The sequence below is a fragment of the Callorhinus ursinus genome, unplaced genomic scaffold, assembly GCF_003265705.2.
Source record: "Callorhinus ursinus isolate GAN/ISIS: 27379988/994484 unplaced genomic scaffold, GSC_fseal_2.0 scaffold12, whole genome shotgun sequence".
In the NCBI taxonomy this organism is placed as follows: Eukaryota; Metazoa; Chordata; class Mammalia; order Carnivora; family Otariidae; genus Callorhinus; species Callorhinus ursinus.
The window spans coordinates 10,473,212-10,498,171 of NW_027397074.1; the positions used below are offsets into that span (position 1 = coordinate 10,473,212).

The 24,960-nt window shown below is 36.5% G+C and overlaps 1 protein-coding gene across 8 annotated transcripts in view; it reads right to left on the minus strand.

The window, feature by feature from the left end:
• The window catches only part of CACNA2D1 (calcium voltage-gated channel auxiliary subunit alpha2delta 1), a 482,730-nt gene that overhangs the window by 120,160 nt on the left and 337,610 nt on the right, over positions 1–24,960 (minus strand). For all 8 annotated transcript variants that reach the window (XM_073898722.1, XM_073898721.1, XM_025873249.2 and 5 more), the window contains exon 7: positions 9,969–10,100. In XM_073898722.1, the coding sequence (XP_073754823.1) occupies positions 9,969–10,100 (132 nt within the window). The remainder of the gene's footprint in view (positions 1–9,968; positions 10,101–24,960) is intronic.

Genomic DNA, 24,960 nt, shown 5'->3' on the forward strand with positions numbered 1-24,960 from the left:
TGTATCATAGCCAAGAATAAATCACTGTAGTTCTAAAAATAAAAGCACTTATTACAAAGTGATTTGCTGGTAATTCTACTGATGCCAGGTAAGCTACGGAAAACAGTTTCATTGACCATAAAAGGTTATCTGTGGGGCACCTGGGTGGCTCAGTCGGTTAAGCATCTGCCTTCAGCTCAGGTCATGATCCCAGGGTCCCAGGATCGAGCCCCATGTCGGGCTCCCTGCTCGGCAGGAAGTCTGCTTCTCCCTCTCCCACTCCCCCTGCTTGTGTTCCCTCTGTCAAATAAAATCTTAAAAAAAAAAAAAGGGAGGGTTATCTGTCTGTCAGCAGCAGCCGGTCACAAACACATTGTGCAGTTAAGTGGAATATTCAATAAAGTAAACAGTGCACAAAGACTTAATCATTTAAATGGCCCCTAAGTAGTTATTAGCTGTGGCTCAGAAATAAGCTTGTAAATACAAGTTCTATAAAGGTGAGGATTTACTGGAGAATAAATTCAGGTATGTGTTACCTAGAGAAAAATGTGAACTCTGACAGAGAAAAGGTTTCCCATTTTGTAAGCAAACAAATCCAATGAGGTAATATTGATATATTCATAAAAAAAAACTGTGATTCTACAATAACAAGTTGCCTGTTTTTGTAAGTCAATACATCTTAGACAATGCTGATAATAATACGTTTATTTTTTTTATTTGGTGTACCTAACAGCAGTGCTTAGAAGGGTATCTAAATTTTTGACAAAGATGTTAATTTTCCTTAACAGAATATAGAGAACATAAAAATTACATAGCAAAGATGTTTCTATGTATATAAAAATGGATGGCAAACAGTATAAAAATTTAACAGTGTATAAAAGAAAAAGGAACGGAATGAGAGAGATCCTTTAGAAGTTAAAAAGACCTGAAGCTTTTTAGCAATGCTTATTCACATATTTTATATAGTGTTATCCACCATCCAATTACAATCAACTTCCAGGTTCATATTAGCATCTTATTTAACTACTCTTTCTTGTCAGCAATAAATCACTTAATTGAAGCGTGACTAGATCCATAGTTGATTGCAAAGTGAGTAACTATTACAACCCTTATGTGTGAAAAATAAGACAGCTTCGGGTAAGAGATGAGGCTATACAAAAGCCAACAAATTTAAGGCTACTGAATCATCTCTATAAATCAGGATCAAATGAGAATTTCAAGATAATATTTTGTGCATGTGTGTGGCGTGTGTGTGTGTATAATTACTGGTCTAAATCAAACTTACCAATTTACTCCCCAAATAAAAATACTTCTGGTATTTTATTTCAGCATACAGTACCAACATTCTCATACCTAAATTAAATATTATGGTTAACTTACACTTTATGTCTGTCACTAAATTCATTTATTTTATCTTTTTTATTGAAATATAATTCAGATATAACAATGTGTTAATTTGATACACTTATATGAGGGCATTATGCTAAGTGAAAAAAGTCAGAGAAAGATAAATACTATATGACCTCTCTTACATGTGGAATCTAAGGAAGCTGAACTCACAGAGACACTGAGTAGCAGAAAGTAGAATGATGGTTCCTGGGGAGTGGCGGGGGGAGGGGGGGTACGGTGATATTGGCCAAAGGGTACAAACTTCCAGTCAAAAGATGAATAAGGTCTGAGGAGAGAGCGTGGTTGGTATACTTAATAATATATCATCTACTTGAAAGTCACTAAGAAACTGCATCTTAAATTTCTCACCACAAAAAAGAAATGGCAATTATGTGAGGTGATAGGAAGGTGTTATCCAACACTACACTGGTAATCATTTTGCGATATATAAGTGTATCAATATTTATTTTTTTGGTAACGTCTCTAATATCCTCGTTTTTTCTATCCAAAGATTCTCCTTTTCAAATTCCTACTTGGGGGGCGCCTGGGTGGCTCAGTCACTTCAGCGTCTGCCTTTGGCTCAGGTCATGATTCCAGGGTCCTGGGATCAGCAGGGAGTCTGCTTCTCTCTCTCTCCCTCTGCCCCTCCCCACCACTCATTTTCTCTCTCTCAAATAAGTAAAATCTTTAAAAAAAATTTTTAAATAAATTCCTATTTGGTCCCTTGTTCACATCCCACATCTGATCATTACAATAGTGCATCTTCTGGTCAAAGTTCTCTCAGTGTTTCTCCTTCCAGCCAGAATAAACACTATTTCAACTGTAGTATTCCGCTGCTCAAAATGTCGATGGTATTTTCCTAACATTAAATCCCAGACAATTCTGACATTCGGAGCCACAGAATTTGCCATTAATGAAACTTTTGATCTGACAGCACTCTTCTTTTGTAACTCTTAGATTAACTAGGCTTACTAGCCTCTCACAGTAATTACTCATCTCCCTGTTTCTCACTTTGTGCTTTTCTTCCTTCCAATTGGGCTTTGCCCTTTTTCCTTCAACTTGATTTTTTAATCCAGAGTTCATAAACCAAGCCCATTGACTCTGGTCTCTAATCACTTTGTCTTTTCCAAAAGTCCTACAGCAAATCTATTGTTATAGCTGATCTAATTTATCTGACATTTAATCATTTAATTATCTGTATTATAATCTAAATTTCAAGATGTACAAATGTTGACTCCCTAATTAGATTAAAATTTCAGGCAGATCGGAAACAATTTGGTCTTTTAAAACACACACGTGAGGGCACCTGGTGGCTCAGTCAGTTAAGCGTCTGCCTTTGGCTCAGGTCATGGTCTCAGGGGCCTGGGATCAAGCCCTGAGTTGGGCTCCCTGCTCAGCGGCAAATCTGCTTCTCCTTCTGCCTCTATGCACTTGTTCTCTTTCTCTTTCTGTCTCTCTCTCAAATAAATAAAATCCTTAAAAAAAAAAAAAACTTAAAAAAATAAAAAATAAAACACACATGTGCACAGAGTAACCACATCAGAGGTCTTTTTTTGTCCCCGAGTATCTCTCCTCCCCTTCTTACTTTGTACAGCTTCTGCTTTTCACCTGCATACGTGACCACCTTGAAGGTAACTGGGCCCATGAGGCCACTAAATTCTGGCCAACGTCCCACAAGAGGAAAGGTTTTATGGGACTTCGAACAAGAACCCTCAACAAGAGGGAGAATACTGTTTGTCCTTTGTCCATTAAGAAAGAGCACACGTAACAGAGGTGGGTTTGAGGCAGAGGTCACACTCAGATGACAGAAATCAAACAGGACCATGGACCCCCTCTTCGTGAAGCATCCCGATCAGCTCCAGTCCATACAACTGACTGATACTCAGACTTCAGTGAGAAACAAACTTCCTAGTGTTGAAATCAAATTGTTTTTGTAATTGGTAGTATTCCTAACTGGTACACTGGATTTTAAGCATTATTAGCATAAAAATAGTGATAGTGGAATCACTTCCATTTCAAGTTTGTTTATACAGCAATCTGCAAATATAATACATTTATAGTTAAACCTTGCATCTATTCACAAATATCAAAATAAAAAAAATGGGTTCTTAAAAAGATAACTGAACACTGCAAACAGTACTTCTATACATACCATTAATATCGAGGCTCCAACACTATACCAATTTTCTTCAAACTGGCTAGGAATCTATCACGAATGCTGCCTTCATAAATAACCAAAAAGAAAAAAAAAAGTATTCTTTGGACTAACCTGTGTCATCTGCTATTTGATGTTTAAAACATTTTTGAGCTATTTTTCAAAAAGTACTAAACAACTCAAGAACAACTGACCATCCATATGGAAAGAATATGTCACTTCATATACTTTGTACACAGGTTCTTCTGCATTTTAAAAATTTTAGCAGATATAAACAACAGAGAATTGTCTCCCAGAGGTATAGTTAACAGTCACTCAACAAGTAATAGGTCACTTTATCATAACCCCATGGTTTTGAAATGAACAAATGAAGGAAGGCAGAGAGAGAACAAGTGCTTAATAAGACATTAAGAAAATGTCATATGAAAATGAAGTAGATTTTTGGCTTTTTCTGCAAAGACAACTAATTATCTAAGAAAAGAGTAAGTACTGCCTCCATTGGCATTTCAGTGAGCCACTAATTCCTAATTACAATCCCAAGTACAACAGGAATTAGAACAATTTCAGGAGATACTAACAGGTAAATGAATAATTTGTATCTCTGTTTTAATGATAGGTAAAAATTCACAAAGTTGACAGCTTTTGAAAGCAGTTTAATAGCTTTAAAGTTCATTTATCCAAATCAATAAAGAGCTTTAAAAGGAAAGCACTCATAAATTAAACTGATTTTCCAGTCAACACATGCTCAGTGAAGATGTCACTAGACATGGGCTCCCGGCTTCAGCTATGCCATGAAGCTAGCTAGCTCTAGGACTTCTTGTTCCATGATACAAGGACTGTGGACGTCACAAAAGCGAAACCTGAACACTTCAGTAGATAATGTTAGTGTCTGCGCTGGAAATCATCTTCCATCATCCCAAGTTAGTGGTGAAGAAATGGGCTCACAGATGTACCGTGACTGAGCCAAAGCCAGTAATTCTGCTGACGACAGTTTTCACATGCATCAAGAACTCGTCTTCACCCTCAAATTTAACATCCCTTCCGTTATCACACAGCCTATCCACCTTCTAGGCTGGAAACTGAAAGAGGAGGAAGGGAGGGGGTGCAGGAGCCAAAAGAGGAGAAGGGAGAGAAGAAAAAAGGACAGGCAGAATCCTTCTTACAGTTCATTTCCCTACACATCAACCAAATCAGAGAACAGGCAGTTTATCGAGGTTCTGTCCAAGGACAGATGTCAAGAGTTCAAGTCCCCACTGATTACTAGCCAAACTGCTTTTCAGAACCAGCTCTGCAGAGGTGCCTTTATAGGATGTCAGCTCAAGAAATTTCTGTACTTGGAGTCAGTAGTTTCTCCACATCATTTAAATAATCCAATAAATGAATCTAACGAAAGTGGCTAACCATCACTGACTTTCTCCTATATGCAGGCAATTGGCTAAGAACTGTCATTTTCTTCTTTTTACAATTCTACGATCTAAACATTATTGTCTTCCTATTATTTGCTGAAGTCTGTGAGTATTTTCCAAAGGTTGCCACCACATCAAATGACGGAAGTGACATTCATACCCTGGTTATTGGGTAGAATATACTTGCTTAATCCACTCATGCCAAGTAGCCCTGCTCTAAATTGCATCTCAACATGGAACAACATTTCTTAGACTCTATTGTGAGTCAGAAGATCCTAGTTTTTGCAAAAACACTTTATTTTCAGTAATTGTGGCAAATATTTTTTTAAAAAAAGATTTTATTTGAGAGACAAAGAGTGCACACAAGCAGAGGGAGAGGGAGAAGCTGACTCCCCGCTGAGCAGAGAACCTGATGCAGGACTCAATCCCACGACCCCGGGATCATGACCTGAACCCAAGGCAGACGCTTAACCGACTGAGCCACCCAGGCACCCCTGTGGCAAAAATTTTTTTTTTAAAAGACAGTTGACAGAATTTTTTTAAATATAAAATTTCTACACTTGGATTAATGTATATAATAGATTCTGTTTGATCTCCACAAGAATTCCATGACATAATGTGGAAGCTGATTTTCCTACATTAAAAATGTAGAAACTCAGAACATGACAGATATGGTTGACAGATTTAGCTAAAAGAAATATAGGACACCCAGTTAAATTTGAATTTTGATAAAGATCAGATGTTTTTAGTGTATTTCCCAAATACTGCATACCTGTATTAAAAAATTATTTGTTATTTGTGTGAAATTCAAACTTAACTGAGCAACTCTTATTTTACCTGGAAACCCTATTGAGAAGTGCCCTAACCAAGGTCAGAGGCTAAAATCTTCATCTCCGGACCCCCTCTCCCATGTGGTGTTAACTGGTAGATATTATTGCTTAGAAATGTGGAAGGGGTCATAAACAGATGGCTATTTCAGTTTCCTTGTCAACTGACTGAAATCTCAATTATGTTCTTCATTTTCTCATATGAAGAGAAAGGTGAATTTAGAAAAAAAATTATTCTAGTTGATATTCACTTTTGTAAAAATGCCTACTGTTTTCTATTTCCAAAGTACTTTACAGTTTATTATCTTATTGATAACAACCTTCAGGAATAAACCGAAGAGTTGGTGTTCATATTTTTTTTCCAGATTTGATGATCAAGGCTGAGAAAATTTAGAAAATCCAACCAGTTTCTCACAGCTAATAGGGACATCTAAGCCTGAGGTACAAATCTTGTTATATAAAACTCCAATTACGTCAAAGTAACATATATTCTATTTCCATTATAGTAAGACAGTTAACAATAGTAAAGGCTATTTTTGACCTTTACTTTAACAGACAATTATTAGGGATGAGCCACTCTACCTTATCCTGGCCTGTATCAAAATGGTAAGATCAGAGAAAAAACGTATGATTTCCTGAATAAATTTTAAAAATCACTTCATTTAAAAAGCCTTTAAACTTGAAAAAAGGGTTGGATGTTTTAAAAACACGTCAGCACCAACAGATACATGGTGTCTTAGTTTTTAATTATAATATTGTCTTCATGTCTTATGATAGAGACTTGGTTCCATTATATTGTTAACATATATTTAAAAAAATCATTCAGCCTTTAACCAAATAAATAAGCCGAACACAAAAAGACAAATACTACATGATGCCACTTCCATGAGGAAACTTAAAGAGTAAAGTCATAGAAGTAGAGTAGAATGGTGGTTGCCCAGGGTCGCGGCAAGTGGGAAATGGGGAGGTATTAGTCAGAGGATACAAAGTTTCAGTTATGCAAGAGGAATAAACCCTAGAGATCTTCTGTTTAACATAATACCTATAGTAAAAAATACTGTATTATATACTATAAATATCAAATATTATAAAAATATAAATATATATTAAATATATATAAATATTAAATAAGTATTATATTATAAAAATATAAAGATATATTATATACTATAAAGATTAAATACTATATTATATAAAAATACTGCTAACCCTCTTATCACAAAAAATAGAATAATAAATAGATGGTGGAAAGAAACTTCTAGAGATGATGGATAGGTTTATAGTACTGATTGTAGTGATGGTATCAGGGGTGTATGTATACTTATCTCCAAACTCATCAAGCTGTACCCATCATGTATGGCTTCCATATGCCAAAAGGTAGTCAGAAACAAAAGGAAATGAAAAGAACTTAGGAAGGAATCACCAAAGTTCAATTATGTCAAGTGTATTTCATAGCAGTCAAGACAGCTATGTTAAATGACCTCCTCTAACAGGTAAATGATTTAAAGCCGTCAGTCGTTTAGTGAACCAACTTGTCTGGCATACCTTTGCTCAAAAACTACCACTGCGAGAGGCCGAGGGTTGCTTCCATGGCTGATATTAGGGGGGAATCGTAAGGATTCAGCGAAATTAAACATTCAAAAATCTTTTCCAAGATCAAGTGGACAAATATCAACACATTTAAAAATATATGAAGAGGGTTAAGAAAAATAATCAAAGCCATTGTCCTTGATTAGCATTTAAAATGAAATATAGAAGATAATTAGGAAGGCTAAAAGTTAGCTGCTATTTGTAAAAAGAGCCATCTTTAAAAAAATGCTCAAAACTCAATTGCTCTTTCCTTCCTCTTCTTGACCCCATGTTCTCTCTCCTTTTTTTTTTTTTTTTAAAGATTTTATTTATTTGAGAGAGAGAGAATGAGAGATAGAGAGCACGAGAGGGAAGAGGGTCAGAGGGAGAAGCAGACTCCCCGCCGAGCAGAGAGCCCGATGCGGGACTCGATCCCGGGACTCCAGGATCATGACCTGAGCCGAAGGCAGCCGCCCAACCAACTGAGCCACCCAGGCGCCCCTCTCTCTCCTTTCTTATGCAATCTTCCCTCTGTTCCCTTTCCTATTTCTCTTAGAATCCTTGTCTCTCTTCTTTTTTCTCAGTATCATCAATTTCCTTTGGTACTGGGCTCTTGGTTTTTCATTATTACACTAATTTTCCTCTTATCTTTTTCCACCTTTCCATCAATTTTTCAGAAATGGAATTTGTAATGAGGCAATACATTTTAAAAGACTTTACAGCTATATAATACTCTAAGTTATTGATAAATGCATTCAAATACCTGTGTATTACTGAATAGGTCATCAGGTGTCTAATTACTATGTTTCAAAATGACACTTAGAAATGTTTTGTAAGACCTGATATAACTTTAAGGTTTATTTTTTTTTTAAAGATTTTATTTATTTATTTGACAGAAAGAGAGAGAGAGAGAGAGCACGAGCAGTGGGGAGGGGCAGAGGGAGAAGCAGACTCCCCGCAGAGCAGGGAGCCTCACGTGGAGCTCAATCCCAGGACCCTGGGATCATGACCTGAGTTGAAGGCAGACGCTTAACTGACTGAGCCATCCAGATGCCCAAGGTTTATTTTATCACGTTTATTATGTTCATGAGTAGTGTTGCTTTTTTTAATATGATCTTATATACTAAAATTTTCAGTCTCTTGATACATGATATTTAACATATTAGTAAATAAGAATATTTAGAAGGGCTGTATTACACTGAACCATATTTAAGTAGAAAATTCTACTACAACCTATATGGTAATATTACATAGATACTAACATTATTTTATTAACTCATGATTTTTTTCAACAATGAAAAATGAAGTAGGCCTTGACTAGCCCACTGGGTTTCTACAAAAGAACTGTCACTAATCTTACCATCTGGCATTTGCATCCATGCAGAATGTCTACCTAATCTTAGTGCTATTCAGTCTGATGATGCCTACGTACTTTTTTTATTATTGCCATACAAAGCTAGATATTAGCTAATGTCTATTTCACCCCATTTTCACTGGTGTGACTTTTTATTGTGAATAATTCTATTTGTTAAAGATATTTAGAAAACTTAAGTCTCAAGAAGAACTGTTCTGTATATTACAATTGTTTAAAGTCAAATTACCTAACATGTATCCCATAACACTCAAGCAAAAGCATTTGTGCTTGTCAGCCCATTCTAAAAGGTGAATTTAAAAATATCAGCAGACATTTCACTTAAAGTCTTTTCAACAGGTTCTCGGGATCTATACGAGTCATAAACTTTTCTTTTTTGTTATTGATTTATTTCTCCTTACCCTCCTTTATAGAATAAAGGATTTACAAAAGGGTTTATTCATTTTACTGTGTAAAATATATTGATCTTCACTGAATATGTACCATCACTAATATACCCTCAAAATTAATCCAACATGACACTTACGGAAGCTCTATTTTCTCTGAAATTTCATTTCCCGTCATACTCATTTTAACAAATCCCCACTCACTGATTAAAGCAAAGCATCAACACTTTTCATATAAAAAACACAAACTTGAAGTCTGGAGAAATATTTTAATTAGCTTCTAAAAATTCTATTCCATTCTCCAATGTGATTCAACATGTTGTCCATCTGAGCAGATGGACCCTCACCTCAGAACTGTTTTAGGATTCATGATTCATGATAACCTCCTGTCCGAGGTACACAGACACCTGCTCGTGGCATCACTGTAGCCTGGCCTGATTCCAGATGCCAACAGCTCCCACTGCTCCTGAGGTCTCGAGGGTTAAAGTGATTTGGGTAGATGCAGAGCCATGTAAGGAAAGCGTTCTAAAACGCTTTCTTTCTAAAAGTAGTGTGCTATCTTTTTCTCACAGATGGGAGAAGCTAACGGATATTAGCTTGGTAATAAGAAATATCAAGAGGGCGCCTGGGTGGCTCAGTTGGTTAAGCGACTGCCTTCGGCTCAGGTCATGATCCTGGAGTCCCGGGATCGAGTCCCGCATCGGGCTCCCTGCTCGGCGGGGAGTCTGCTTCTCCCTCTGACCCTCTTCCCTCTCGTGCTTTCTATCTGTCATTCTCTCTCTCTCAAATAAATAAAATCTTAAAAAAAAGAAAAAGAAATATCAAGAAAATTAAGTCTGGTACTTACCATTTTATTTGATACCTACTAAGTCACTGAGCACTTACCTGGATAATATCGGGCAAGGCCTGTGGCACTGCCAAACACCTGCCACAACAATGAAGGATCTTCCTCTCGATTTTTTTTGAAAACTTCGTCTAAGGCACTTGTCCAGTTGAGTTCATTTAACACAATTGTTGCTGATAAAAAAAAAAAAAGAAAAATTCAAATTTATAATTACTTATTGAATCAGTCTTCATTTATTTGCAAAATTATGTTAAACCTTTCCATCACTTTAGCTCTAAAAGTACTCTAATCCGGTGGTTTGTCAACAAGTTTAGACATGGAATTATTTCTCCAAACAAATGATTATATGATGGAAGCCATACTGACATTCTGGGCTGGGTAATTCTTTGTTGTTGGAGCTATTCTGTGTTTTGTAGAATGTTTAGCGGCATTTATGGCCTCTACCCATTAGATGACAGTACCACACACCCCCACCCCCAAGCTGTGATAAGCAACATGTTTCTGACATTGTCAGAATACAAATAAAACCGCTCCCTGTTGAGAACCACTGTGATACGTAAAACAGGCCATAGCAGCTCTCATGGTTGAGAAGGGGCGGGGGGGGGGGGGGCATACTTCCCCTTGAAGCAGCTCCAAAGAAACCTAGAAACACCTGAGGACACAGTTTAATGGCCACACTTCCCTCACTACTGATGAATCTCTGTAACACACTAACATAATTTGGTCCCTACTGGAATTGGAAAAAAAAAAAAGATGTTTGTCATCTATCATCATCTATTAACTGTTTACACAACAACAACAAATGTATACATCTTGACAAAGAGAAAATTCATTCAGAGGCTTGACAATACCAGTGTTAGAAATCAGAAGTAGCTGATGCTTTACTATTACCTTTGCAAGCAATAGTTCTTTTTCTCTGGTTAGTTCAATTAAATATTAGAGAATGATGTTAATAAGGGCCAGGCCATCGATTTTGATTCTTACTTATAACTACTGATTGAACTTGGATAGATAGGTATTAAAAACACATGCCATCCATTAGAATTAAAGAGAAGCAATCACAATGTGGGATTTAGCATATAATTTATAATTATGGGCCTCCATGATCAGAGCACCTTATTTTTAATGTAGTAAACATTTCCTTAGCTTAGAATATTATTTTCCCTTTACACAAAAAGATGACATACATCATCTCACAGCTTTTTGTCCCCCTTTATATGGAAAATATGTACCGTGCCCCCAGCAGATCAGGAGATTGGACCACTGTGCACTTGAGAATCTATGGTCAAGCCTAAACAGTGGAAATGAGTGTGGGATAAGGACCGGAGATACTTCTTAATTTCTATTCTTTTCTGTGACCACAGCAAATCAAGAAAGCAAATGCAGTCACGGTTAAATTGAGCCCAATATTTTGTAAAGGAAAAAGAAGAGTTTCTAACAAGAAAGATGTGCGGCATATGTGTTTATAAAGTTTATCATGTACAAAAAAAATGAAAACAAGGGTATTGTGAAATTGTCCTGGGATCAGCATCCTAATGCATTTCTCATTACTGAGAACTAATAAGATTTCCATCTTTATGGATGTGATTACTTGCAGAAAGATCAGTTGTGTGTGTGAATATTCATGAGCTGGGTCAGAACCATGATGTGCCTGAGATACTAGTGAATTTATATTCAAAAGCATGATCCAATGAACATTAAGTGGCCCGTTATATAAAAATTTATATTCACATAGATAACCTGAACTAATACTATTCATGAATATTTATCACAGAAAAGGAGGAACGTTGTACTTTTCTTTAAACATTCATGAATTTTACAGTAATATTCTACTGAACAAATAATCATGTTTATTTATGATTCAGATACACTTCATTAATTGCCAATCTACTCTAGCTATCTCTTCAGTTGCCTTCACTCTTTAATTCACATTAAGCAACAACTGATATCTAATTATTTTTAATAAAGTTTTGTTTGTTTTCAAGGCTAATTCTTTTCTTAGTTTTATTTGACAACAACTACTAAGTATCAGGCTTTGATATGCTGATTGTTAATTATACTTTTAGGTACTTGGGGGACAAGTCAAGCTCTGAAATAGTCTTATTACGGTGATGGGTCTTAAAGTTTGCAGTTTATATATCTGAAAATTCCTTTTCAGGTAAGACGTTACTGAAGTAGGTATCAAAATGTTTTTCTCAAAACTTGTTCATCTGCAAATGAACCAAGGACATAAAGAATCTGTAATAATAGGCACTTGAACTGATTTTAAGTTTCATTCAAATGTAAGAAATGGGACCGTATACCTATCACATGTGCGAGGCTTAATTCCAGATTAAGGATACAGATGCTTCCAATTGCCCTCGTATATTTATCAAGATTTTTTTAGTGCCATCATTATTCTATTAGTCATTATCTTTACTTGAATGTCCGAAGCAAGAAATCAAAATCAAAGAATCTGCCGTGGAAGGGCAAAGTTAGTTCCAGTCTTTAATCAGAGAACTTTAGAGAGACATTCTTTCAATTATAGTGTTCCAATTCCTTAAAACACCAAAACTACAAAGTAAAATAAATTGCTGCATTAGGAATTCGTTTTTTTCTCAAACTATACTGAACAAGTTAAAAGTGCATTAAATATGTAAAGCATCAAAGCCAACCAAAAAGTATGAATGCCATTTTTGATCCTTCTTGGCTATTTGGCTGTATTTTTCTGATCCATGCTATCTATTACATTTGACTAATACACATATCTTATTTTGGTTTCTTAAATTAGGTTCCTAAAATGAACAGACTTTTATCTGCTTAACCTTATAAAATGAAATAGCTTCTCCAGAATCACTAAGGTGTCTCATATCTCTCCATTTCTATGCCATTAGCCTAACTCAGGCTAAACAATACTGAAATAACTGGGTAATCTGCAGATGACAGAAGAATGAAACTAATGCAGAATACCGGCTGTGTTAAAAAGAAGTTTACGTTATTTCCTGAACCTATTATCTTCCCCTGCTACTTCCATTATAATTACCTGCATATTTTTTTTTCTTTCACTCTCTCCTACTTAAATTCGTAAGTAGACATTATTTAGGAAGATGTTTTTAAGTAATTCTTCTGGCTACAACTCTGTAGAAAAACTGGTGCATTAGAAAAGCTAAAAGTTACTATTAGGTTTTGTTGTTGTTGTTTCATGTTACCAAGTGTTTATGTGGTTACGCTGGTGCCTATCTGTCCTCAACCAATATTTTTAGTCTCGTCTACTTCCCTAAGACCATAGTACTTAAAAGATATAAAACATAATCTTTCTATGATAAAAAATAAAACGAGCCCAAGTACCTCAGAAAATCATTTTCAATAAATATTACTGTTTAATAGGGATATGAAAACATATTCTTCATTCTTATAAAGATTCGACTCTTAAGAAGTCAATGTGGCATCCCGACTCACTAAAACTCAACAGACTTTGTTTCCCTTTGTCATTGTATATTACAAAGACTTTTCAAAGCAATTACTTTTCCGTAAGTCACAGTCTTTACTTGGATGTCTACAGAAAATCAAAATGCAAAGAATTTTATTTAACTGAATGATATAAATTGGTAGCCAGAAAATATTTTACATAGGAATTTCAGAATTATTTTAAAAAAATCTTGGAATATTTCTTGGTCTCAAACAGAACTTCATCCTTTTATTTAGACAGATATACTTAAGAACACAGATAATAGCTCTACTTTTCTATAGTTGTTTAGCAATACTTAAAATTAGATCGTAGTTCATATTTTCAATTACACATTGTGTATGTATTGCTTTATTTAACATATGCTATATTCACTCACTGCTCCCCCCAAACTAGTAATGTTTTTCATTCACACAAACTTTGAATTTCTCGCTTGAACAGATCTTAGAAGTACATGAGTGGCCTACATTTTTCTTTCCACTGTGGAAGACTAACTGGTCAACAGTGACCTAGCCTTGAACCTAGTGCCATTTACTAATGAACTTAACTAAGTGTCTTATGACTGTGTGAAGAGTAAAGGTAGGGCTCATTTTATGCCCACCTCTAAGAAATGGAGATTTTTATCTTTGTTAGGATGCTTTATTTTGCAAAAAAAAAAAAAAAAAAAGTCTTTTATAAATGTGCAAGGCTAAGCCTGTTAGAAGCTGTGAATGCTAGAAAAGTCAGCCTTGACTTGGGGGCTTCTATTGTGAATGATATGAGAGGATTTCACCGATAATTGATTCAGAATGCCCAGCATACATCTCTGTTCCTCCTATACTTAGTTTTCAAAAACATGGCCTTGGTGCTCAGCAATTCTCTTTCAGAATATTCTATTGTTCAATCTGGCTTCTCAAGGGAACAAAGAAAAATCTAATTTGTAACAGCACAAAAGAAGTACCCTACATTTCCTGCTAATCCTTCTAAGATACATGACTTAAATCTACATCTTATTTATGACATGGATTACAGAATCATTGACAAGTTCTGAATCCCATTTTTCTCTACAAATTTCAACCCACAAAGTGTCACACTATTGCTCCCTTTTAAATCTGAATACATTTTCTTGACTTAGTCAAGTTTCAGGGTCTCACCACGCTTTAATAGCACCATATGACTATTTGAAAGCCTTAAGACTATTTATAATGCCCATAAATGCCAACTACATCTTTCAAATGAAACAGAAGCTAGCAAAATAAAGAAAAAACATAGGATTTTTTTCAAAATATAACTTTGATTAAGTCTACATCAAAAATGTATTTTCTAAAACACAAGATAGTTTTGAGAAGTCTTTGATAATACCTGTAGATCTTAAAGCTATGAAACAAAATAGATACTAAAATTACTTTTGTTTAACAATGCCAAATATGTTACAGTTAAATAAATAAAACGAGAAGTGGCCAAAATGTTTAATATACTATTTCCATTTAACTAATAGTACTGCTCTATTATAGCCTTGCATTTAGGTAACATTGGTATGAGTTATTTAAACTATTCCCACTGATAAAGTCAGTGATATGTAATTAAGCACATACTGTGGCAGCAAGTGTGTTAACCCCTTTCTATACATTATGCCATTTAACTTTTAGAGTGGCACTTTGAGATAGTAATATTATCTCCTTTTTTTTTCTTAAAGATTTTATTTTATTTATTTGACAGAGAGAGACACAGCAAGAGAGGGAACACAAGCGGGGGAGTGGGAGAGGGAGAAGCAGGCTTCCCGCGGAGCAGGGAGCCCGATGCGGGGCTCGATCCCAGGACCCTGGGATCATGACCTGAGCCGAAGGCAGACTAAGCTTAATGACTGAGCCACCCAGGCGCCCCTTATCTCCTTTTTTCTATGACAAAAATAAAACCTACGAAAGGTATTCAATTTGATAAAAAAACACAGCTAGACCTGTAGAGATAGCACTCGATTGTGTCAGATTCTAAAATTTGTACTGTTTTTGAACAACTGATTTCTAAGCTTTCATTATATGTGTGCTCTAAAATTTTAAATGTTAAAAAAAGATACCTTTGTAGCACAGTGTTTTTCAATTGAGAGCACTATTCCTCCCCTAGGAATAGTCAGGAATGCCTAGAGACATTTTGATTGTCAAGATGCATGAGAGGCTACTAGTATCTAGTGGCGAGAGACCAGGGATGCTGTGAGCATCCTACAATGCACAGGATGACCCCCACAACAAAGAACTACCCAGCCCAAAACATCAACAATGCCAAGTTTGGAAATCTTGCTCAAGTACCACTATAATTAGACACAGGACATTCAATGCACTTTTTAAAAAGCAATAGTCTCAACGAACAGTGTCAACAAAAAGCCAAAACAAAATTTCTTCAAAGTGAAAGTTAATATAATTTAAAAAGAGTACTTCATAACAGCAAATTAATACTATGGGCCACATTTTCATATCCTTTGGATTGGACAAATTTTCATTTTTGTCTCAGAAATTCTAATACAGTCTTCTCACACCTGAGGAAGTAAGGATTTCAAAGCTACTTTTTAATGCCATTAAATATCACCTTTTCCCACGCCCCGTTTTTGGACATTCACAGAATACTACAGTTCTGCTTTATTTTTCTTTTAATGAGTCAATGCTTACCAACTAAACTGATTTTATCTTTATAGCAAATGTTCATTTTATCCTATAGTACATAAGGTAGTTATTAAAAGTTATATTTAACAGCTGAGCTGAACCAGATGTCACTAATTTTATTTATCAATTTCATCTCTAAAAAGAAAAATGTTAACAAGAAACCCACTGATCCAATTAAGTATACACACAAAAAGAATCCACTTTAAGGACTAGACAGTATGCATAATATTTATGCATAAATATTACAATGAACGATTCTTTTCAGTGGATTTGGCTAATGGAATCTCATCTAATCCCAGTGTAAATGAAAGATTAATAAGGTACAGGGAGATTGGAAGACCAAATCTCATCTCTCTAATCACGTATCAGGCACCAGCATCTACCTCCCACTGCGGAAGGCCGAACAGAAGGCTCCAAAGGCACACGTGGACCCTGATGAGGAGATAAGCCTTGTTCCTACGGTGAATTTGGTACAAATATTAAAAGGCCCTTGCCCTTGTCAGTTCTCTAACACCCGTATTACTGAGATTTCTGGCCTTACTCCCACTCTCTTTAGTTTCCCATAGATTGAGCACCTGGCTAATGTCCAGAACCCAGCTGTTCTGCTTTAATGAAATCTGCAAATTGTGGCATGCATAGAAGGAGCTCAGAAGAAATCCACTCTGTCATTACAGAAAATAAGAATAATGCAAGGGAAATGGAAGGCATTAGGATCTAATGTCATGTTTATTAATTGAGGGATTTTAATGTCACTTTCAATAAAATGGTAATTACTTGTAAGATTTTTCTTGGAGGCATATAGGGATTCTGCTTCAGAAATCTTTTAAGTATAGGAAACAAGGAAAAAATCTTTGTTTTATCCTTCAGGCATTCTAAGTTTTTCCGTTTCTAGTATCATCAAGACTAAATAAATGATTAGTAATTTGGTAACAAGAGCCTTTATCACTGGTACAACAGGCTACTTTAATCATTTAGCCCCTTATGCTTCTGTTTTCATCTGGAAAAAAAAATACAAATACAGTAGGGATCCTAGATGATCTGCAGGCTTAGTGTGAATGTCCAACAAGTTTATGAATAAAAGGGAATCCGTGAACAATGGCTATGATTACAATTCTTTCCTCAGCTGTTTAAAAACCTGTATGGTACATATCTCCTTTAGCTGTTTGTCACAGATGAAAGCGTCCTTCCATCGCTCAGCATATTATTTTAGTCTTGTCAGTTATTTTACTTGAACAGTAACATTCCTTTTATATACAGCAATGAGACTGTAATTCTATTCATTTTGTAATGAAGCCACTTCCCTTCTGTCTGCTTTATTTAGAAGTTCTCACATGATGAGGTATTCTTCATTGGAATGTGATTGAAATATTACCATCTTAAATGTAAAAACATTAATTTGTAAATACAAACCAGCAACTTTAGAGTAATTGCCTGAAGAAGATCCAATTGCTCCCACTGATACTATTTCAGTCATTTTTATCATAAATTTGACTATTTGTAATTAAAATTGTTAAAAAAACTTAAATATCTATTTCTACATATTAGCTTTATATTTCAGTAAACACAGAGCCTGCTAAATTTTGAAGAAATGAAAATACTTAAAAATGCCCTAAATATCTTTTATTTAAACTTATAAAAGTGAAATAAAATGTGGGCATGTCCCCCAAAAAAATAAACTCTGAGACCATTCAAATGGAGTTGAGAGCCATATGAGAATATTCAATTAAGACCAAATTTTAAAAACCTCAAATTGAGGGGGTTTTAACACATATAATATTTTTCTGGTGGGATGCTCTCCTCTGAATACTTAACATTTATGAATTTAGTATGTGAATGCATGTAGTGTAAGCAAAGACTACTCTCACTAACTGCCTTCCCACTCATAGACTGCAGGTCTCGATGCCAGAAGGAACTATCTGACCTTGGGAAAATGAACCTCTCTCAAACCTCATCTTCCTCACCTGCTCAATGGGACTAATAAGTGTCTGCCTCAGAGCCATGTTGAAGATTATGTGAACTTAGAACACTGCCACTTAGTAACTGCACAATAAATATCGCCAGTCCTTATCATTATTTATTTACTTAATATCCCACACACAAATGATTTTTTAAAAATATCTTGATGGGGGCGCCAGGTGGCTCAGTCTTGATCTCAGCTCAGGTCATGATCTCAGGGTCCTGAGAGCCAGCCCCACATTGGGCTCTCTTTCAGCATGGACTCTGCTTGAGATTCTCTCTCCCTCTCTCTTTGCCCCTCCCCCCACTTGTACTCTCCTCTCTCTCAAATCTTAAAAAAAAAAAAATACAGAAATAAAAATATCTTGATGGAACAATTCTCATCGAGCTAGGATGAAGAATTAAAACCTTATATTCTCCCCTCGCCTCAAAGAACTCTCACTTTGGCCCCAAATTAACGGCCAACAACACCACTTCATTTTACATTACATGAAGAAAACAGTCTGCAAACTCTTCCAAAACTATTGACATAAGAGAATGCAAACTGAAAGAAAAAAAAAAAACAACTCATGATATCATTTAATGTACCATGTAGTTTAATTTGGGTGAGGAGATAATTTGTACAATGGGATACTTCCAGGGCTCCTGAAATCAAACCACATTGGTGAAAGCAGCCCTGAATATAGCAGAGACACACTAAAATTCTGGTAGAAGAAATCATATAAGGTCTAACATATGTACCAGAAGCAACACATGCACATGTGTACGTGGAGTTATGCACACACAGTTCTGGTAAAGCTGAGAGGAAACTCAGGCTGAGAATTACAGACCAAATTAGACCTGGGAAATCCCTTGCCTTTGCTCAGAGACTGCTTAACTGCATAGGCAATTCAGTGTCTACGTGTAAAATGGGGCTGCTGAATTCACTAAGAAGGACCAAGAAGTACTGGAGCTGACACGATATGGCTGAAGAACAAGAATAACAAGGCTCCCGGGGAACAGGGTGATGCTGTCAATGAGGCACAGGCTGCCCAGTACTTAGGGGTTTGTGCCAACCAGTTTTAGAACAAAGAGTTGCCTGGTGATTTTAGGATGGAAAGAGCAGATGCACTGAAACACAGTATGTGGTAGCTGACTAGAATCAAGAAGAGCGATCACTTGGTTGAAACACCATGCACTGCTTCACAGTGAAAACAAAACAAATCTAAGATATTGAAGTAGATTGTTACAGACTTGTGAGTCAAATCTAACATCATTTCTAAGACGTGAGGTTAACATCCTTTTATCTCCAGTTGCACGTGAATAGAGAATTGTCCCTATGCATCCAGCACACATTCCCACAGAACCCTTAGGACATACTTTGGTATTTATACAAATAGACATCTACAAAAATACATCAACTGTCAGCTTTCAGGATGCTTACAACACACTGGGGATGATTTGTTCAGATTTTAACATACATGTTACAGTTATTGCCACATGAAATTTGTATTTATCAGTCCTGGCTACTGTGTTGTTCAGCAAATAATTTAATACTAAAGAAATAATTATTTTTCCATCTTAATAAATGTGTTCAATAGTATAATAAATCATAGCTAAATATCCCACAAAAGCTTAAATGCATCAAACTGGGGAAGAAGCTCAAGCTATTTGGATACAGTTTTAAAATACAAATGATTTAACACTTGCTCAAAACAAGTAATCTGAACAAACTATTAGAAATGGCTTAAAGGTTTTTGATCTGTTCAACAGAAGATGGTAAAGAACCAGGTCACGTTGGTGCTACCTCCTATGTACTGATCTTCTCTTACTCTAGGGCCACAATCACTTAGGTCTTTAGCAATAACCTTCAAACAGTCTCCCTGCTTCCAATTTCACCTTTCACCCATTCTTCCCACTGTTCCACAGTGTTCTACTCTGCAAATGCCCTCCCTAATTTTAAGTCTTCAGTTATTCTCCATAAAATCTGGTCTTACTTGGTTGTCTTCCCAATCTCCCGGTTGGGTCTTTCATTGCTTTCCCGTTGGCCATAAACCCAAGCTATACTGAGATTTGTGCCCTTCTCCAAGCAAACAGTGCTGCTGCCTGCCTCCATGGCACTGCACATACGGTCTTCTCTCTTTGGACTTGGTCTACCACGGCCATTCGTCAACCTCCTCCCTACTTTCTTAGCACAGCCAGCATCAGCTTCTCTGCAGGGTCTTCTGTGATTTTCCCACCCCACCTGCCCCCCCCCATTTAGCAGACTATAAACCTCCCCACTCTCCTAAAGCTTTTTCTGTTGCCCTCTATCACATGCTTCCCACATTTCACTATCTTTGTTTATTTGCATACTTCCAATTATATATTGTCCATTACTAGGGTAGATACTATGTTATTTATTTTTCCTCCAATGCCTAGAATATAGTGGAAGAGGTAACGGGATGGGGCCATTCTGTGTTTAATTTACAGTTAACCAACACTGGGCAAACTACACATATGTATAGGGTTCTACTAGTTTTTCAGGTAGAAGATGGAGAGAACAGTACCTAGGATATCTAGGGTTGTTAGGAAAACGAAAATTATGCTATATTTAATGCATAGTAGGCATCCAAGGAATAGTAATGACTAACATGGTTAAGTACTAAAAAACAGTTATAAGTAAATGAAAGACTGAATATATTAATTGTATTCTCATGTGTTAGGTCACCTTTTCAAAGAGGTAATTCTCAGTGAAGGGTAAAACATTTTTAGTTTAACCTTCATTAGGCTACATTCTAAGCAGGTACAAATGATCCAATAATTCCTTTTCGTCCCTTTGATCCAACATGATAGGTAAGTGCTATAATCATCTGAACTGGAGAAGTTGAATCATTCTGGTTGTCTTTTTGGCTTCATTTAAAGTTCTGAAATAGATCAACCCCTTTTAACACACATTTTGAAGAAGCTGGTATACACACTGTAGCCCAGTTTCTAGGAAGCCCTTTAAGTCAACAAAAATATCTAAGAAGCTTCCTATTAAGTATCTCCCAATTTGTGTGCTTCATTTCCTACTCACCTAATTTCTATCATATACTCATTTAATAAACATTTATTGAGTTCCTCTTCTGTGTCAGGCACTTATCTAAGCCCTTGAGCAGGAGTTGGCAAATATTTTTCTTGAAGGACCAGACAGGAAATATTTTTAGATCTATGACCCACATGGTCTCTGTCACAACGACTCACACTGAAACTGTAGGAAAAAAAGCTGCCAGAAGCAACACATTAACAAATCCATTAACAAATGGATTTGACTGTGTCCCAATAACACTTTATTTACATGGCTAACATTTTTAAAAAAGACAAAAAAGGGTTGGTGAAGATGTGGAGAAAAAGGAACCACGGTACACTGTTGATAGGAACGTAAACTGGACAGCCAATATAGGAAACAGTATGGAGATGCCTCAAAAAACTATAAAAAGAAATATTCTACGATCCAGTAATTCCACTTTCAGATATTTACCTAAAAAAATAGTAACACTAATTCAAAAAGATATATGCACTCCTATATTTATTGCAGCATTATTTACAATAGCCAAGATATGGAAGGAACTGAAGTGTCCATCAATAGAGAAATGGATAAGGAAGATGTGGTATACACGTGTGTGTGTGTGTGTGTGTGTGTGTGTGTGTGTGTGTGTGTATAAAATACTCCATAATGGAGTATTATGCAGCCATAAAAAAGGATGCACTCTTGCTATTCGAGACAACATGGATGGACCTAGGGGATATTATGCTAAATAAGTCAGACTGAGAAAGACAAATACCAGATGATTTCACTCATAAATGGTATCTAAATATAAAACAAATGAATAAACAAAAAGCAGACTCAAACTTACATATCCAGAGAACAACCTGATGGTTGCCAGAGGGGCAGGGGGACTGGGAAAAACAGATGAAGGGGAGTGGAAGATATAGACCTACAGTTATGGAATAGGACACATGAACTTAAAAAAATCCAAAAATTACAAAGCATAATGAATACAGTCAATTATATAATAGTGTAGTGATGTATGGGGACAGATGGTAGCTACAATTGTGGTGAACATAACGTATAAACTTGTCAAATCACTGTGTTGCACACCTGAAACTATGTAACACTGTGTGTCAACTATACTCAAAAGTAGATATATAAATAACATTTTAATTGCAAAAATAAGTGGTAGGTCTGTGGGCCAGAATTAGCAGGCTCTTTCTTCAATGACTTGACAGTCATTCCAACAGTCAAGCCTTGTAACATCCTAGAAGTCACACACAACAAACACCTGAATAAATAATAACCTATTAGAGTTGTTTATTCCTGTTTAAATAATTGAAACTGGGGGTGTCACAGAGATTGACTAGGTAGCTATGTTAGACTGGACTTTGAGGAATATTCTCTCTGAAGTTTTTTTTTTTTTTTAAAGATTTATTTATTTGAGAGAGAGAGACAGCGAGAGAGGGAACACAAGCAGGGGGAGTGGGAGAGGGAGAAGCAGGCTTCCCGCAGAGCAGGGAGCCCGATGCGGGGCTCGATCCCAGAACCCTGGGATCATGACCTGAGCCAAAGGCAGACGCTTAACAACTGAGCCACCCAGGTTCCCCTCTCTGAAGAAATACTTTAAGCTGAGATGTGAAAGACAAACTACTCACCATGGAAAGACTGATATAAAGCATTCTATGAAGATAATAGATACATACTAATGATGCTGACGAACAGGAAATTCAAAGAGAGCAACAGAATGGCTTTACAATCTAGAACGGTATTTCAAGGATAAAAACTCACAGTTTTCCTGCAATGCCAAAATATCTTAACAGATACATGAGGCACAAAACAATGTAGATTAAAAATGGTTTGGGCACTTTTACTACAATAAATGAAATCCTAGAGAGGTGAAGGTCTAATTCCAGCACTATATTCAATCATTCAAAAAACATTTGTTAATAAGCCTTGTCCAGGCTCTTGCAATTAAAATCAAGTAAGTTGTGAAAATTCTTCTCAAGTTGCTCTAAATCTAATAGAGAAGACAGAGGTAAATCAAAGCAGCTTACATCAAATTTTGCTTTTGTCTCCCAGACTCGAGTAACAGTAAACCTGCCTTGGAAGCTCCAGAAATGTTTTTTGAGAGTCAGAGGAAGGTGTAGTGGTCACTCCCGAGTTCCTGGAGGAAGTGGCAAACACAGTTTTAAAGAGTGGAGACGTGGTAGGAGGGCTAGGTGGTTGATTCAGTGATCACCCCGTGAAGGGCACAGGGTTTTTTATTTGCTTGTTTTGTTTTTAAAGAGGTATTCCAAGAGCTGGATGTTATTCAAAATGGTTGGAAGGGGGGTGTGGGACAACCACACAGATTAGACACACACAGTTATGATGATCCAGAAGTACTAAAAACAAAATAAATTTATTCTGAGAATTATAGAGACATATAAGCTGAGGTACAAAATAAACGTATTTGCACTTGAGACTTCCCTCAGAAGCCAGTATGATGTAAGACTGAATGTAGTTTAGAAGCAAGACAGATGTGAATGGGGAAGACAAGAGAGATCAGTACGGTCAGGTCAGTGTGGAATAATAATGGTCTGAACTTAAAAAAAAAAAAAAAAAAAAAGTGGTACACATGGGGAATGCAAAGAGATTCAAAAGGTGAAGAGGAGAGGGGTGTCAGGCTGGCTCTGTTGGTTGAGCATCTGACTCTTGATTTTGGCTCAGATCATGATCTCGGGAGTGGTGAGGTCAAGCCCGGTGTCAGGCTTCACACTCAATGGGGACTTTGCTTGAGATTTTCTTCCTCTCCCTCTGCCCCTCTCCACCTCTAGCTCTCTCTCTAAAATAAATAATTCTTTAAAAAAAAAAAAGGAAGAGGAGAAATAATCTGCAGATTGTAGTGACAGACAATAGGAAAAAGGGAAAAAAAGAGAACTCGTTTTCTGGCTTAGGACCAAATTGCACTATTAACAAAGATATGAACACTGGAGCAGGGGGATATTTGGGACAACAGTGATGAAGTCAAATTTAAGCATAATGGGGGGGGCGGTGCCTGTGAGATATCCATTAAAAGGGTTATTCAAGAGGCAATTAGAGAATCGAATCTGTAGCTTAGTTATGAAAGCTACATGCAAGAATCAGGTTGAAGAGTCCCTGTTTGAGTAACACTTCAAAGTACTGGTTTGAATGAAATTAGTTATTGACACCAATAAGCTCTACAGATGCTGAAGTACTAAAGAAGTTTTACTTATCAAAGAAATATTGCCAAAAGGAAACAATGTGGACCTCCCATAAACAAGAACATCTTTCCCCATAAAAAGTAATCAGTGGGCAGAATGCTTTACTGTCTAAAGTTTCCATTTTTTTTTAAGATTTTATTTATTTATTTGTCAGAGAGAGAGAGAGCGCACGAGAGAGAGAGAGCACAAGCAGGGGGGCGGCAGGCAGAAAGAGAAGGAGCAGCAGACTCCCCTGCTGAGCAGGATCCCACAACCCTGGGATCATGACCTGAGCTGAAGGCAGACACTTAACTGAGTGAGCCACCCAGGTGCCCCTAAAGTTTTCCTTTAATGAAAACCAAAAATGTGCCTTTCGAATCTGATTTTCACATCTGCATTAAAATAAATGCACTAAATACAAATCCCATGTATCTATGCATGCCTCACAGTCCATCCAGGGAGGAAATAAAGATACTGAAACCAATAAAACTCACCATCTTGTAATGCATTTTTTTTATTTTGCTTTTTAAAAGTTATTGACTTAAATCAAGTGCCCAGCGATACAACGCTTGCACCTCTTGTATGTAGAACACTTTAACTAATGCTCGCTGCATACTCGGAGAAGCAGCAATTCCCTTCCGCCTCCCTCAGAATGATGAGGTCATCAATTGTGCCTTTACACTTAACAGGGCCTCAGGAGACCGAGGCTTGATGATTACGTGGGTTTGTAAGACCATAAAGTTCTACCACAGTAGTCGTAGATGTATTATAACGACACTTCAGATTGCCGAACGTGCTTGC